This window comes from Orbicella faveolata, unplaced genomic scaffold (genome assembly GCF_042242905.1).
Source record: "Orbicella faveolata isolate gen_17 unplaced genomic scaffold, um_ofav_v1 contig_1, whole genome shotgun sequence".
NCBI classification, from domain to species: domain Eukaryota; kingdom Metazoa; phylum Cnidaria; class Anthozoa; order Scleractinia; family Merulinidae; genus Orbicella; species Orbicella faveolata.
Genome location: NW_028301536.1, coordinates 15,765,001 through 15,782,390, shown reverse-complemented (window position 1 = coordinate 15,782,390; position 17,390 = coordinate 15,765,001). Strand labels below are relative to the sequence as shown.

General features: G+C 38.0%; 2 protein-coding genes across 4 annotated transcripts in view; one reads left to right on the top strand and one right to left on the bottom strand.

Moving 5' to 3' along the window:
• Positions 1 to 1,412: 1,412 nt before the first annotated feature.
• Positions 1,413 to 11,195, bottom strand: LOC110050324 (ADP-ribosylation factor-like protein 3). Its single transcript, XM_020756246.2, has 8 exons — positions 11,081 to 11,195; positions 10,872 to 11,015; positions 10,742 to 10,802; positions 10,549 to 10,604; positions 10,301 to 10,351; positions 7,861 to 7,959; positions 5,139 to 5,225; positions 1,413 to 4,276 (listed from the first exon to the last, which is right to left on the bottom strand). Exons 1-8 carry the CDS (start codon positions 11,081 to 11,083, stop codon positions 4,235 to 4,237), a joined length of 543 nt encoding a protein of 180 aa, XP_020611905.1. The 5' UTR covers positions 11,084 to 11,195; the 3' UTR covers positions 1,413 to 4,234.
• Positions 11,196 to 12,423: 1,228 nt separating this feature from the next.
• Positions 12,424 to 17,390, top strand: part of LOC110049730 (uncharacterized) — a 20,804-nt gene continuing 15,837 nt past the window's right edge. Inside the window, exons 1-4 of one of the 3 annotated variants that reach the window (XR_016207960.1) lie at positions 12,564 to 12,694; positions 12,912 to 13,132; positions 13,529 to 13,714; positions 14,055 to 14,448. Coding sequence is in view for 1 of the 3 variants with exons in the window: in XM_089291941.1 (XP_089148067.1) it covers positions 12,494 to 12,694 (201 nt within the window). In the remaining 2 variants the exon portion in view is untranslated. Of the gene's footprint in view, positions 12,695 to 12,911; positions 13,425 to 13,528; positions 13,715 to 14,054; positions 14,449 to 17,390 lie in introns of all 3 variants that reach the window. The other 2 variants (XR_016207958.1, XM_089291941.1) reach the window with 2 other exon arrangements.

Genomic DNA, 17,390 nt, shown 5'->3' with positions numbered 1-17,390 from the left:
CCTTGTTTTGAATTTTTTTACTATGGTGTTTTAAAGCTTAATTACCAGTAAATGAAAAACCTATTTCAATCCACGTGCTGCAGCTGTAGCTCGCTGCGAATTTTTTTTTTTTTTTTATTCCGGTTATAGGCCCCTCCATTTATAAGCCCCTCCGTTTATGAGCCCATCTAAAAGCCCAGTTACAAAGATGTATAAGCCCAGGGCTTGTAAGTGGCAGTTTACAGTATTTCAAATCTGATGACTACAAGATGAGTGAAACAAGGAGTCAAAAGCATGGATTTATTTAAAATCCAAGCATACTTTGTTTGCATTCATCCCCAACCACCATATTGGCAAGTAATATTCAAGTGAGGGCAGGCAAAACCTGAAATTTACTGGCCCACTGGGGATATGAATTTCGAAATTGCCTGCCCAGCAGAGTCCAAATCTTTTTTAATGTCACTGATGTCTGATACAACCTCAATTTTCCTTCATCAGAGTTTGTGGACGTTTATCTGATTTCGAGAAAACCTAAATCAATACCACTGCAAGTTAAGACTGGGTTTGAGATTACTCAGTGACCACAAACACTTTAAACCTTTCCTCAGGTAGATATTGTTTGTAACGGGACACTTTCTCATGGTCTCAGCGACTTATGTACCCAGATATCACTCTGTTTAATGCTGAAAAGTGCCACTGGAGATCTGAGTTCACAATAATTTACTCAGTGACCACAAACACTTTATAAACACCTCTCTAGGCTAATCATTTTCAGCTGTCCAGGGAGTCTGGTTGCCACCTTACTCCCGTCAGTGTGGGACAAGCCACATAGCCTCACGAAAGGCTGGAAATTGAGGCTAGTACTTTTTCTAACTGAATACTTTCTGATCCCAAAGCTGTTAATGGGAGGCTCGACTTTTCAGTCGTGAAGATCACTGTTGGAAAAACTATATTTAAACTGGTGCTTTGTAACTTCGTTAGAGGAAAATTAAATCAAAGCTCATTTCCTTAAATCCAAGGTAAAAGGGGAGAAATAAGGGAGGCAGTGGCCCATGGTTAGTGCGCTTGTATTGATCCGGATTGAACTGTCCGGGTTCAAGTCCTGGATGGGGGTATTGAGTTGTGTTCCTGGGCAAGACACTACTCTTAGTGCCTCTCTCCACCCAGCTGTATAATGGGTACAAATGAACTTAGTGCTGGGGGTAAGCCTGCGATGGACTAGCATCCCATCCAGGGAGTAGTAGAAATACTCCTAGTTGCTTAATGCTACACAAACCAGGATAAGCTCCAGCCTGATGGGTTACTTGGTTCATATGCTGACTTCACTTTTTTTTTACCTTGTTTTAATATTATTTTCACCTAAGTGGAGAGGAGTGATTACTGACAGGGGCAATTAATTGAGGCACAGCTATACAATTATGATGATAACAAACTTGTTCAAAATGGTTAGGTTTTAATAAGCAACAACTAAGTAAACATTAATATTATTGTTAATAGCCAAGTTTAAAAATAATAACATTACCTTAATTAACTTATAACTTGGTCACAAAAAGTAACATACAATACAAATAACTACATCTTAAACCATTCCCATCCCCAGTGCTATTCATTATAAAATCTTGTTACAAGAAAAGAAACAGACACTGGGGATGAGAATACATCTAAATCTGATTTACCTAGATTGTACATTCCCAGATTCCCAGCAAGTTCCCAGCTTCACTTGCCAAGTTGTCATATGCAGAATTAGTTTATATGTTTTGCTGTTCTTGTTCGTCCACATATAAAGCAAAGAAAAGGCTACAATGGCTGCAGCAATAGAACATTACTTGTACAACAAATATCCATATTTAAAAGCAACATGAGAGGACTTTCAAAAATTTATTGATGAACCTTTTCATTGCTTACATGAGGACAGAACTGAAAATCAAAGAAAAATGGTGTTTTCATGCAAAAATTTATACTAGATTACATTTTAATCATGGGGTGATCTTTGGCGATATCACTGTTTACATCTCACATTTTGAAATTTACCTGAAACATTTATTATATAAATTAAATTAGTCTTAAACCCAGATCTCCCCCTCAAGGGCAAAGACAGAGAGAGATCTTAGAACAAGATTAAAATAGCCCAGCTCCAAGTTAACCAAGACCACTGAATAAAAAGACTAAGGATACATATGCAAAGGGTTAGTCTCGCTCTGAAGTAACATATTCCCAAATACCAAAGAAAGCATGAACTATTGACAGCTGTGTATTGATTCAGCTTCTACATTTACATGCCTCAACACTCTGTTGGTCTACCACTTCAGCAGGAAGTGAGTTCCACTTGGGTATAGTTCTGTCATAAGAACTGAAAGATTATGCTTATCACTTTCTTGCTGGTATTTTGTGAATTATTTACTTTAGATTGACATTAACAATGTCTAGAAAAGTCTTTACTCTTTTTATTCAGTTAGGAACCCTAACCCCACCTCCCCCTTCCACCCCCCGGAGGCAGGGTTAAGGTTAGGTTAACTTGAAACTAGACTATTTCATATAAGCACAACTTAAGCGTGCAAAATTTAATTCCTTAGTCATGTTTGAAAGGCCATGGGTAGTTGCCAGGCAGCCACACTCATCTGTCAATTGGGCAGTTGTCAAGAGGACTTGCATTGTTCAGTATTCAATGTGTTCCCTCTCAAATTTGCCATAGTTACTACATCACTATCACAGTCCTTTTGGTCAGCCACCAAGAATCACGATTCTTGCAAGCTAACGAAAGAGAGTGAGGCCTCCAAGTATGAGGATGTAAATTAATTGAGTCACAGTCCACACAATCTCCCAACTATGATGACCTTTCATTAAATATTTACTTAACATGCTAATGAAGGGACCAATACGTACTAACAAACACAAAGACAGCAGAAATGAAAATTCAATACAACACTTAAAATAATTTCAAATGATTATTCCTACCATTAAAATTATACACTAGTCTTCGTGACCTTAGGTGAGCAAAATCAATCTGTAAATTTCATGTCAAAAGGTTAGACAGTGTTCTCTCTATTTTTATAGACCAACTGTTAGAATTATCTTTTGCATATTGCAAAAAATTCAGGGAGAGAGCATGTCACAAAAAGAAATATCTACAAAAATATGAAGAATTGTACCTTCACAACACACATACTGTCAAATTAAGGAAGACTATATATATTGTCACATAGTTCAAATTGTTGTACTCACTATTCCACAAAGATATGAATAATGATGAAATTATTGTGGATCTTCTTTTCTACTGTTAAGGTCATAGCTTTAATAAGAGTTAACACTGCATTAATTTTTTTCCAGTTATCTGGTACCAGAAGCATATCACCTACTGATAGCTTATCTCCCTTTCTCCCAAGAGATGGCTACAGTTATAAAATGTAGATTTATGTGATAGTAAGTAATAGTAATTGGACCTCGTATCATACAATTCAGGGAGTAATTGGGCAAGTAATTTCAAAATTGGACAAACATGCAGTGTGAGGTCAATTTGAAATTACTGGCACAATTTCTCCCTGAATTGTATGATACAAGGTCCAATTACTAATTATAAATCAAACCTGTCCAATAACAAATTTGGAGATTAAAAACGTATTTTGAGAGCTTCTTTTGAGTGAAAAAGTCAGTAGTGTTTTTCACCAGTTGTAAAAACTGTAGGGAACATTAAGAAGGAAGCCATCAAAGCACACATAATTGATGTGCGAATAGCGTAGGTATCCAATTACAGGTATCCAGTTACAAAAGTTGTAATCGGATACCTGTAATTGGACACCCACATGATTGTGTGACAAATAGGAGAGAAACAATCACGATCAAGAATCTTGCTATAGATACAATTATAATAGTAATAATAATAATAATAATAAACATATAAACAATAATAATGAAAAATTATTTCCCATCCGCAGTTCTTTTGCTACCTCACATATGTTTAACTCACAGAAATTACATCATATTGCATGAAAGGAGTGTGCTACTTTCTGCATCATGAGTAATTCACCCTCAGCTGCTTAGACCTTCCTTAGTTTTTAACATTAATTTTGCCTTGTACACTCTTATGAGAGCTTCTAGCACTACTGTGCTATTGAATGAGTGAATTGATCATGCATGTGCTACTGTAATATTGAAGAGTTCTGTTTTCTAGATGCACTGAAATGAAAACTAAATACTTACAAGTGTTGTAAAATGGACTGCAGACAAATAATTGCTAGTTTAAGCTATGCTATGGTGATCATTTCTTTGAAATATTTTTTATTACCCATTGCATCCCCATCTGCAATAAAAAGAATTAAGACAAATTACATGTAAGATCCAGCAAAAATAACCTTTTCAGGCATCCTTATTATAGTTAAGCACACAGATCACAATTAGAGTTCATAAAAGAACTTAAAAACATTTTGATGGACTAGAAAAATAATATGTCAAGAACAACATGTATCGTAGTAAATGGTTTGAACCACTTTACAATGGCTCAGAGATGTAAGGACTGCTTAAAATAGAAATCAAGAAATAATTTGACTCTCTCTGTTGAGAATCAGAGAAAATAAACAGCTAAACAATGTTTAACCCAACCCAGGAATCTATCTAACTTGACATTAAAGGTGTTATTCCAGGGTTATACTTTGTCTCAAGTGTCTTTAGTCCATGAGCAGGCTCTTGTGTTTGGGCTGGGGGCATGAGCAGCAAAGCCACAAGAGACACAATCACATGAGAATGGCAAAGCAGAAGATGGGCTGGCAGTGAGTTAAGAGCCTCCAAGATAACCATTGAATTTTGAATTCTGCCCCTCGGACAGTGACAAGTAGGTGTCAACTTGTCACATGCCTTGAGTATCAAATAACCAACCAATAGATATAACACTATTATCTTGAAAATGAAGTGAAATATAGAGCACATTGTTTAACACACCTAAACAAAACCACATACAAAATTTAGAGTATTTTCAACAAAGGCCACTTTTGACCAAAATTCTTAACGCCCTTTGTCCACCGAGCCTTTCAATTGGCCCTTTAGAGTTTGGGACTTTAGGTAAAGCTTTGTCTCCATTACCCACCAGATGCATGTACAATCCAGCAGCATGCAAGAAAATCCTTTGCTCTGCAGAAAATTCAGGCTTTTAACGAAAACATTCTTACCTCTAAACCTTCTCCAGTTTTTCCTGAGCAAGCCTGAATGTGCCAGCTTCTGTCTTTTATCCTCTCTAACATTAAACTTTCTGAAATCTGTATTTAGTTTAAAATATTTTAAAAATTAATTAATATATATTCAATTTTTTTAAAATAATACTAGTGAGCAGCACTTCAGCAACAGATCTTGTCAACTTGCTTTATTTTCTCCGACCGGTTTCGTCTGATCATACAGACTTCATCAGGGAGTTTGAACAAGATACATAAAGGAACTTATTTTATACCTATTCTTTAGAGTACAAATCACGTTCCGACTAGGGTGTGAACAGCAAAAAACACCTACAAAATTGCGTGCAGGATATGACTAAAATCCTGCGAATGTGCAATGTATAATTTTGGGGCTCACGGATTTAACGTTAAAAGAATAGGTATAAAATAAGTTCCTTTATGTATCTTGTTCAAACTCCCTGATGAAGTCTGTATGATCAGACGAAACCGGTCGGAGAAAATAAAGCAAGTTGACAAGATCTGTTGCTGAAGTGCTGCTCACTAGTATTATTTTAAAAAAATTGTTTAAAAAAATTAATTAATATATATTCAAAATAATAACATGGCTTTTCAAAAAAAGAAAAAAAAAAAGACTGACCAATCAGTAGTCAGACCAACAGGTGTAAAAAAGGTAAACATTTTTCTGATAAAACCAAGCACATCATATTCCTCTCTCCAATTCAACACATCTGGAAAAATCCACAGACCAGAGAAGAACTTGAGAAACAAACTAGTTTGTTGGTTAGAACCAACTACTACAACAATGGACAAATTGTGTTGGAAAATGGGCAATAACATGAAATCATTACTTTAACACCTAATACCTAATTACTGCAAGAGCCAGCACCCACATTCACCCTTTCAATGTTAGGAAATGGTAAATAGCAAACTTGTGCTAGATGAAAGTGTTTCGTCAACATTGCACAGGCGTGGAGTGGGGGTGGGAGGGGGGGCAAAATACGTATAGAATGATTTTGTGACCAAGGTTACATACATGTACAGTGTAGTTCAAGTGATCAAAGCAGAACTCTTTCAAATGGTTCTTTTTTCCTCTTTTAACAGTCTGATCAAACCAGAATGACCAACTTGATTTCCAACCCAGATATCAAGTCTTAAATGGAAAGCACCCATTATGTGGCTGCTTTCCCTGGAGAACACAAACAAAGGGAAATGAATGGTTACCTGCATTCATTTCTTTTCTTTGTGTTCTCTAATGCTCATTTTCAGGCTGAAATTTCATGCATTCAATTCAAAGTAACCTATTAACCTATCCCCTCCCAACCTCACTGACTTTGTGACACAGTTGTAAAGCATTTATAATGACATTGTATTGGCCATGGGAAAAAAAAACATAGCCACCAGTGGAAGCACATGCATAATCTAGACCTTGATCTTGAACAGGACAGTGAAAAAAGTCTCAGATAGTGCAGAGTGCAATACATAGCTCTGGCACGGTAGTTTTTACCGATAAACAAGAAGTTATCTAATTATCAAATCACAGAATACCACATTCTTGTTCAGTTGCCACCTTTGTGAAAACAATAAAAGCTCTTAAAATTAATACTCAATGATATCGATTACTACAACTGAGAAGTGTTAGCAATTCAAAAAGTAGTATTGAAGGTCAGTCCTACTCAGTTCACCAAGATTATATCCTACATTTAGTGAATGAGACCCCTGAAAGACTGATTAAATTAATTTGCACTTTCATCACATGCCACAAAGTCTGCAGCAGTATTTGAACACTTTCCTAGTTCCTTTTGTCACAACTTTATAATTTGACAGTTTTAATGCCACTAAATCAGGAAAGTTTCAGCTGGGTATGAACTTTTTGGTCTCTTTCATAGAGACAGTTAAAAGAGAAACGAACAAGCTGCTAAAGGAGAAGCAAAACATTCCAATTTGATCGGGAATTCGAGGGCCTTGGGTTTGTCAGTCGTGAGACTGTTGTGTGTTACCCTCGTTAAACAAAGCTAATTTATTTATTTATTTTTTATTTTAATTTGAACCCTGGCAAATACACTAGTGTAGTTTGATAACAGCAGATGATAATTGTTGAACCGAGCTGGGGATAATTCTGAAAGATACACCATCACAGTAGCGTTCTTTGCACTAAAAAGTGAGAAGTGATGTAACCCGAAAAATAACTGCTGTCCCCCGTCATATCATGTAACAAGTAAAAAACCTAGGTGGCTCTGGGGATGAAAACAGAGTGTATCACGCTAGAGATGCTACAACGCATGTGTATTACATGTTGAGTTCTACCATAAGGAAAAGCACTCAACATTTGTGTGTCATGTGATCTCGAATGAAATCTATCTTTCACCTAATATGTAGTCAGCATGAACACTAGCTAATTAAGAGCAAATTGGTTTTGTTCGTAAGAGAATATCACCATAAGAAAAGCAAGAGGTTTTCTAAAACAAATATACAGCTTTGTAATGTTTTCTGTAAAGTAAGGTAGGTATTACATGTCTTTACATAGTGCACATAGGCACCTACCCTTCCCCAACCACTTCCTTCCCTCAAGATTAAAGAATTAATTTATATTAATTAATTAAATAAACATCAAAGGTTACACCTTATTACCTTAGTACTTTATTGCCTTATTGTTTTATTGCGTTAGTTATTTAGCAGATGTCTGCCCTCAAACCATCCCAATAGCGCACTCTCCACTAATTACCTGATCAGGTGGCAGAGCCTGTAAAAGATCCTGTTTATTTGCAAAAACAAGTACAGGTACACCACACAATTTTTCCTCACATAGCAGCTCGTCTAATTCCTGAAGGAAAAAAAAGTAAAAAGTCTCAAGTTGTAGCCACTGCCAGATTGTACCAAATAAATCTAAAACCAATTGCTATGTCACGTACATTCAGGCTATTCATTGTGAAAGAATGTTCAACTCTAAGTATTCAATCATTCACTTTGTTATGCTGCTGTGTTGTGCATCATGCCGAATGAACAAGATCCTGCTCCCGCTGCTCTAGCTCTCTTTTCCCAAATTGGAGGTCCCACAAAATCATTTGTGGGACCTGCATATATTTGCCAGCTGCCAAACACCAAAGGTGGTAACTCTCTATTCCATGTGATGAATGACTAGCTAATTCGCCTTGGAAGAGTATCACAAAGTGCCATTAAACTCATCGCCAATTGATGAGCTTGGGAAAGGTGCCTTAGGAATGGTGGAGCCAAGATATGAGCCTCAAGCAGAGCCTGCAGGTATCCACGGCAACCCTGAGAACAGCAACCACCGGGCACTGTCACACTGACAGAGTTAGTGGAGATGCTAATACCACCCCATATACTTACCGTCACCAGCGAAAGGGAGGGAGGTGAGGAAGCAAAAGAACTCAACAGGCATAAATGGCACTCAAAGGCAAACTGTACATTCTCACACAGGTGGCAAGCAAAACATGTAAGCCCTGCAAAACCCCATATGAGACCCCACTGAGCATGATCACCATGAGAGACTGCTAGCCAGCATTGGCTTGACTCAAACTTTGTCTAAATTACATTTACCCCATCAAAAGTGTGCTCTGACCTGATAAATTATCTCTGAAGTAATCCAGCCACCCCAGACAAGACTAATTTCGTTAAATTTATCAATCTTGGAGCATGGGACCCTTCTCTGTGAAGAATGACTATGGATGGTGAGTTGGGTGATTGGAATGCTTTCTTTGTTAGCATGTGTGAAATCCTGGTAACGATAGTATCAAGCTTAGGAGAAACGGGATTGAATGCCATCTATCCAACTGATCGTCAAAATGAAGTGCAAGCCACTGGAGATATGCAGTTGGTCTTGTTTGCCCATAAAGCTGAGCTTCATTACCGTAACCTTGGGAACTTTTAGCTTCCTAGAATCCTTAACCAGCTATTGCCAAGGAATTAAAGCAAAAATACCAAGGAAAAATATTACAGAATTAAGAAATTTGGCCAAAATGAGGTAGAAAATTTGAGTGGTGGAACGTTGCAGGTCTACGCAGATGACAGTGTCTTTTGTAGTAGTTGCTTTATGATTCAGATTTTTGTTTGGAACTTTAGCCGAAGATGTGGGAACCAAGAAGCGTCACATGTTGGATGGAAACTTGTTAGTCTAGAATATCGAGTTCTTGGTGTTGTTGCTGTTGTTGCCAGTTGGGTGAAGTTAATGGACTGATAAAATTTGACTTGACTATAACAATGAAATAGCAATGTTTAGCTAAGAAGGGATATGGACCATATGTTACATTGACAAAAAGAATCTGGTCATAATTTTAGAATTAAGAAAAAAAACTTCTGGCCTGCAAGCCAAGTCTTTTTTTGACGATTGAGTGGTGCAATTCATAGCATCGTAGAGTAATAAAATTCAGTTGAAAATAAGAAAAAAGATACTAGTTCTGTTGTAAGCCATTTTAATTGTTAAAGATTGTTGTAATAAAAATATCGCTATTCACGCTGAAAGCACACTTGCACGATGTTGTCATTTGACTACAACTACCAGAATTCATTTTGTTTCTCCTTGATTATTCAAATTATTAAACCACACTGGGGTTTGAATGACAATTGCCCCAGTTAGCATGAAAGAAAAGAAATGGTAAAGGATTCTCATACTTGCAGTCAAATGACGTCATCATGGAAATCACCTATTCCCTATCCACACCATTCCACCATCCACGCCATTCCTTAATTTTTGGTCAGGAGGGGTCCAATATGGGGATCATTGGCGGACCAGTACAAAACTTATGGCAGCCATTTTAATCAAGCCTGCTGACTTTCAGGGAAAACAAGCTGACCAAAAGGCTATCATGAACTGTTGCACACAAGGTCAAACCGAAAGAAACTATCATCGACTATTTTAAAGAATTTGAACAAGCTCAAAATTTAAATGATAGTTAATGATAGTCAGTGATAGTGCGTGATAGTTGGTGGTCAAACAGAAGTGTGCGCTACAACCGTTAACAACTATCATTGACTGCCATGTCCAGATGACCAAGGCATCAGGGTCATTGGGTCAGTTGTTTGTACTGTGCCGCTTAACAGTTGACTGTTTATGCACTGTACACTTTGACATGTGTTAACAACATCTTAACATATAGTAACTTATTTAAGAAGTTCATAAGTAGGTTAACTCATTCAATACTTACCAAACTAGTTTCTTCTAATCTCTTGCGATCTGTGCTATCTATAACGTATACCTACAATGACAAGTAACATGTGAGTATATAAATTAGTCGAAAAATATTAACTCTAACTCTAAATAGTAATTCTAGGCGGTGAGGCATTTTCCATAACAAATTATTGGACTTGATGGGTTTTTTTCTGCAGTTTTCATTCTTTAGAGATCACAAAACTATATTATCTAAAAGTGATCATAAATTTTGAAAACACTTACCAGCGCTTCGACTTGCTCAAAATAATTTCTCCAATACGGCCGGATTGATCTCTGCCCTAAGAAAAAACAACAAACACCCATCTTTAAATAACTGAGAATGAAGATAGTTGTAATAGAGTAACGGATTTCTCACTTGAACTAATAAAGATCGGCCATGTCGAAACAATCTGTGAATTTCGGCACAATAACTCACCTCCGATATCCCATACATTTAATCTGAATCCATCTGATACAACAGATTTAATGTTAAATCCCTGAAAAAGAGCAAATTCATGGTTAGAGCACTGGTCTTCGCATTTTCGAACGACAGCAACATCAAATACCTGTGTTGGTGTGATGTTCTGGATCTCCTCCGAAGCTAGATGTTTCAAAATCGTCGTTTTCCCGGCATTGTCCAAACCAAGGAAAAGAAGCTTCAGGTCTTTGCTACTATTCGACTTCAGCTTTCGCAGCAGCGCAAGTAGACCCTGCAAAAATTACCCTTAGCTATGTGGGTCCAAATGAGTAATAATTCTGATGATAACGAACTTACCATTTTGGGAGAAAATCACGAAAGTATATAACAAACGCTCGATGATTGTGTAGCAACTGAAGTCAGGGTGCTAAGCGTGACGTCATGTCATACGCCGTTTTGGGAACGAACCGAAAATTCAGCGGTTATAACCAAAGCCATTCTCGTCCCCAGAGCCTCCGTTTCTTTTGGTCACGTGGTCGGAGAAACGTTCAACGACATTTTAAGACGAGTAGCACTGGGGACGAGAATGAACCAAAGCGTGGGAAAAATTAAGGCCCGGGCGGAGTGTAGGGGTATTCAGCGGACACACTTTTATATACAAATACGTTGTGTAAGTGATCCCGTAAAATTAAAGAACATTTCACATGCACATACGTAGTAAGATATACATGTACTTTTCCCGCGTAAAATGTAAATATGGCGGACAAAGTGGACGAGGAATATCTCCGTCTGCATTTGCATGATTATAGAAAGGAAAATGGCTATGTCTTTGGTTTTTTTGAGGGTGATCTTAAAGAATTTCTCGAAGAATATATGTTATCGAATTCAAGCTGCTTTGTTCTGTCAGATCGCCATAGTAAGGAATCTTACTTGCAGGAGGAATGCGAATTTATGCAAGATTTGCCAAGATGATGACGGAGAAGAGTGGGTGGGCTGCGACGGGTGCGTCTAGTATTTCCATGCGAACTGCCTCGGTGTCAGTTATTCCAAAGTCCTCTCACAGCCATTCTTCTTGTGCCCTCATTGAAAACCATTTTTATAGTTGATTGCATTATAAACTAGCCCCAGATTATTTGTCTTAAACAAGATTTTTGTTTTCAAACGCGTCTTAATTCCATTTTTAAATTCTTGAGCCTCTTACCAGTTGTTTTGAACACGGCATAACATTATATCGATTCCATGTCAGTAAACCTAAGAGTGAAACTAAGAAAATACTCTTCTTTTTTTCTTTGCCGTTAAATTAATTAAACCTTAGTCAGCTGCCACAGTGATGGAACAACGTACTTCAGTATGCCTCGAAAAAAGGCCACGTTTGACCGCTTTATATCAATGCAGAACTCGGAATGCTCCCATGCGATTGTAATGAATTTTTGCCAGACGATCTACGCGCAATGGCGTAATTGTAACTAATGTACAGAAGAGGGGAAAAAGAATTGAATATTATAAATTCGCAAACAGAGATAAAAATGATTCCAGGTGTGCAACGTTGAGCGAATGCACACTTTAAGCGATATTTGATGACAATTGATGACACCTAAATAAACTAATTAACTTTAAAGATCTGGGTGAACGGTACTTAAATATTCCGTGACGCTTACACAACATATTTTTTATTTAAAAGCATGCCCGCTGAATACCCCCACACTCCGCCCGGGCGTTAATTCCATTTCAATATTTGTGTAAAAAAAACACCTTGTGTAATCGGTGATCATGGCCTCTTTTCTCGTTGGCAGAGCGAAGTATTTGACCCCGATTTTTCTATTCAGAGGAAGAGTTTTGGCTCAAACACTCCTCACAGCAGCGAGCAAAAGATATCTGAGTCAAGAAAAGCCAATAAGTCGCTTTCCAGTGCCGATAATGGACACTCTGCCAAAAGATATTCAGGAGAGAATGAGAGAAGTTCAAGAAAAGGTAACATGCAGAGAGTCGTGTCTGGAGACTTACACGGCACCAAAAATCGCCTTTACCGCGCGTCAGATGTGTGGTTGAAGGTTTTGTTAAGGCTGCCTTTGCACGCTTTTGACGATCTTTGACGCGAATCAAACATCATCTTTGAATAAACCTTTGCCACCAAAATCAAAGGCGTGAAAGGCCGTTTTTACTCACCTGTGAACGTCTTTGTTTTTAGGGTTTGAGGTGATCCTTTGGGTAACCGGTCGTTTCGCCCGAAATTCCGTTCGCCCGAAACCCTTTCGCCCGAACTGGAAGACGATTCGCCCAAACAAAAAGTCGATTCGCCCGGACTCAAAGTCGATTCGCCCGGTATTTCTCTAACGTGACTATGGTACCAGTTAATGGCATAGATTGACATGATAAACGGTATGGAACATTTCTTATCTTACATCCACGGTGAGTTGATCGTCACTCGTTCATTTGAACTACAAACAATCATCTCGGAATATTTCAAAGTCGAAAATGTCATACTTGTGTTTAGAGTGTAAAAACTTCGTATATTCTCGACAAGAAGCTCTTCTCTGCGATGGCTGCAATAAATGGCAGCACGGAAAGTGCAACAGTGGAGTAACTAGGGAAATGTACAGAAACGCTGTTCAAACTGGTAACGAAATCCCTTGGCAATGTAAGGCCTGTTCCACTTCGAATGTCGCCGTGTTGCCCAACTTCGAGAGTACGAGGAATGAAGGTAACTATAATATAAATTTTATCTTTAGGAAAAGGGAGGTTTAAATGAGGTTTAAATTAGTCTCAGCAAGGCTGTTCTAACGATATATTTGTTTCGATCAACAGATTCCGCTGCCTCACTTCGAACTGTCATGGAAGTGACAATGTTTTCTGAACCAGTATCCAGTATCATGTATGCAGCACCTACTGCCATTGAGGAGTCAGCCGAGCCAGCCAGCCCTCCAGCCAGCCCTCGACCCATTGAAAGCACACTATTCTCAGGTGCCTCCGATAATGCAACTTCTAGTGTAGGTGAGTTGTTGTTCCATGAAGTATCTAAGTCAAGATATTTTCAGTCATATGTCTGAATTTCGAATTAACGTAAACATCCAAGGTATCAATTTCTCTTGTATAAGAGTGTTTTCATCGCTTATGTTTGCGATGATTAAGATAAATTAACTTATATTGGCTCATATTGCGCAAGTACCAGAATATTAGGGTGGTTCAGATACTTATTGACCTGCGTTCTTGAAAAGGATAACATTTCATAATTCGTTCTTAGCAGTTTTTTGAATTCTTTGTTGTATCCTCAAACAAAAACTTAGTGAAGTTCAATTTGTCCTGACACTTCTGTTTTACCACTCTCCCCCAGACCACTCACACATTCAGCTGCCTGAGGCAGTAGAAGAGCCATCGCTTGAAGACCCCGCACAGTCACAGCCAGATGCGGCCCCTGTTCGTCTTACGTATGAAATAGTAGCGGATGGTACCAAGAGATGGCGGGAGAAGTTGGTCAATAGCCTGGGCTACACATACAATGTAAAAGAAAGGGGAAAGGTAACCACCTACTGGCAGTGTACGGTCTGACCCAAGGGGAACCAATGTAGACCAACAGTCAAGCAAACCGGTGGCGCGTTCGTTCCTGGACTGAGCTGTCACAATCATCCTGCTGATGTGGGCGCGCTGTTAGCTGCAAGATAAGGACGAGCGTTAAGAGAAAGGCCGTGGACGAGCTATATAGGCCCACAACAGCAATTGCTGAAGAGGTACTCGATTATATTTAACTTCATTATATTTAACTTGTATCCAATAGTTGCTGCAAGATAATTTAAAATTCAGGCGATATAATCTTACTTGATTTCGCTTGCCATATTCAAACCTTTTTGGGTCTCAAAAGTACTCACATTTGCTTTTGTTTACTTAGATCTTAGATCTTAGTGATTATTCAATTACACTCAATTATTTTTCGATTGAAAGTGACTGTATTTCACTATAGCAGCTCTTAGCAGCTCTTTTTTTTTCTTTGTATTTTTTTGTATAGTGTGAAATATTTTTATATCTTTTTGAAACTTGTCTCAGGGGGTTGACGTCAATTGGGCTTTGTCCTGTTTCTGCCTCCTGTCGCACGGTTTTTTGTTTCTTTTTTTTTTCTTGTAAATGTAATGTTTTTTTGCCTCGGCTATTGCACCAGGCCAGTTTAATTGCATTTCTTGCATGCTTAGAAGAAATTTGCATGTTCAGTATTCATTTCTGACAACGTGATGCATGTCATTATATCGATCAGGAATAGTTTTGATCACACTACACAACTCATATTTTATAAATCAACTTACATATTATGACTTATATCTTCATAGAATATACTGGGCGAATTGACTTTGAGTCCAGGCGAAACGACTTTTTGTTCAGATGAATCGTCTTCCAGTTTGGGCGAAAGGGTTTCGGGCAAACGGAATTTCAGGCGAAATGACCGTAAACCATCCTTTGATATGCCTTGACGCACTTTCAAAGGTGGGTCAAAAGTGTAATCAAATTTGTCTGCGATTCAAGTCAAAGGTTTGCTAAAGGCGTGGTTGAAGATGCCTGTGACGCAGGCCAAAGGTTTGTCAAAGGTGCTCCACGTGTTCTGCGCTCACGCGTCTTGCCTGAACTTCTCGCTCGCGCTCTTCTTTTACGCTTCGCAACCATTGATCATGTTTCGCGCGATCCACATCTTATACGCTTTTTTCTGCTTGCTGCACTAGCTTTGTAGCTCCGCATATGAAAGATGCAATCATATCCATACTTGACAAGTTTTGAAGAATATATCAGCTTTAATAAGGGTATTTTGTACCAAAACTCTTGACAAATGTTAATGGAAAAGCGGCCCGGAAAGATCATTGCACCTGATTTTAGGAAAATAAATATACTCAACTTCATCTCAGTTTTAATTTGTTTTTCCGTTTTTATCACGAGTAAATACCTTCAAGTACCTTACATAAATGTTCTGGGCTTCAGGTTTCAAAAAGCCACGTCACAGGCTTGGTTTCAAACTACACGTAATGCGACTGATCATAAGGAAAACATTGTTCCGTCTATCATGAAAATAACAGTCAACAAATCTTCCATGGTACAAAGCGCATTTATCTAGCATTGAAGTACTATGGCTAAATTCTCAGTTCCTTAAATTTTCTGGACCAGACTAGACAATAGGGAGGATAACCGCAAAATTTCGGGAGAGATATGGCAAACTTCACACAAAAGTCAACTAGTGTATAAGCGTCCTTTCCAGATGGCACATACAGTCCATTGCATGGAACTCCTAATGTTTTGGCAGTTCTCCTTTTCTGCTGCTTGCACTTGCTCACTCTTGCATTATAAGTGAAATGGAATACACTGTTTTCCACTTCTTTCTCATCAAAGTGGTTAAACTGCCCTGTTGGGGGTCAATGCCAACTGAATCCCCATGCTTTCTAGGGAAGACACATTTTGACAAAGTCTAAGACGTTGACGAAATTAATCAATGCATCTTCACTGGATAAGTCCATCCTGTCAACCATTGCTTGTTCGCATTTATCTAAACAGAAGCAAACAGACAAACACGTTGGAAATGAATATTAAGGGTGAATCTTTGCATTCTATTCCTTAAAGTTTACCTATAGTTTTTGATTATATCACAGTACTAAAACGTGACCAATCAGATCATTATTCCTCCTCCGAATAGTTTGTACTTCTGTCAATAGCAAACATGTATTTAATTTCACCGCAGATTTGGAATAATTTTAGTCTTAAACTCAGTCCACTAACAAAAGAATGGTGAAAATAGTCTTGTCTGTAGTCCATAAACATATTTTCGCTCATGTGGTTGGTCTAAACGCATCACGTGACTGAAAATGCCCCAGGTAAAACTGGGCAAAATATGAGTAATATTCCTCATTTTCGAAGGATCCAGCGTGTTGCATAATATATTTTACTGAGTATAATAAACACAATAGCTCCATGTTTTGACTTTAAAACTAGGTAAGGATATATGTCTTTGGCATTATGTGCTCCTCAGAGCTCATGGTTTTCCTTGAGCTTTGCTCTAAGAAAACTGTTTGCTTCTGGGAACTGATACCAGTTTGCTTCTGGGAACTGATACTGTCTGTGGACAAATATTTTCATCAGAGTGCATAACACTTTTCAGAGAATAGGATAGAAGGATAGAAGAGGGGACTCAACTGGTAGCCTTTTTTTTTTTGTATTTCTCTCCATTCTACTCAGATATTTGGTCACACGGGTATGTCATTAAAAGCCAGTTTATCAAGCTAATTTCACCAGCTGAACAAGGGCTTATCCCCAGCTAGAATTTCATAAGAAAACAAAGATTTGGGGTCATTTTAAAAGTGCACAGCTTGGCACAAATAAACAAAAAGCCTAAAGCCAGTTTACATGTACCAGTCCATCTGTCTGCCTGTCTCTTACAAACATCTCAAAACTAAGATCTTTTATGGTTGCAAAATAGTAATCTAAAATACCAATCTAAAATACCAGCAAATCTGACATAATCTGTGACAAGAAATGAGGAATTCACACACCTTTGGGAATATTGCTGTTCCTGTGTAATTTCCACAGATCTCTTCATGATCAGTAGTGTTATCTTTTTCCTTATTTTCCTTGTAGATCATATGTGAAAAGGAGCATATAAACATATCAAAATAATTGCACATTTGATTAGTAAACAGTTAGC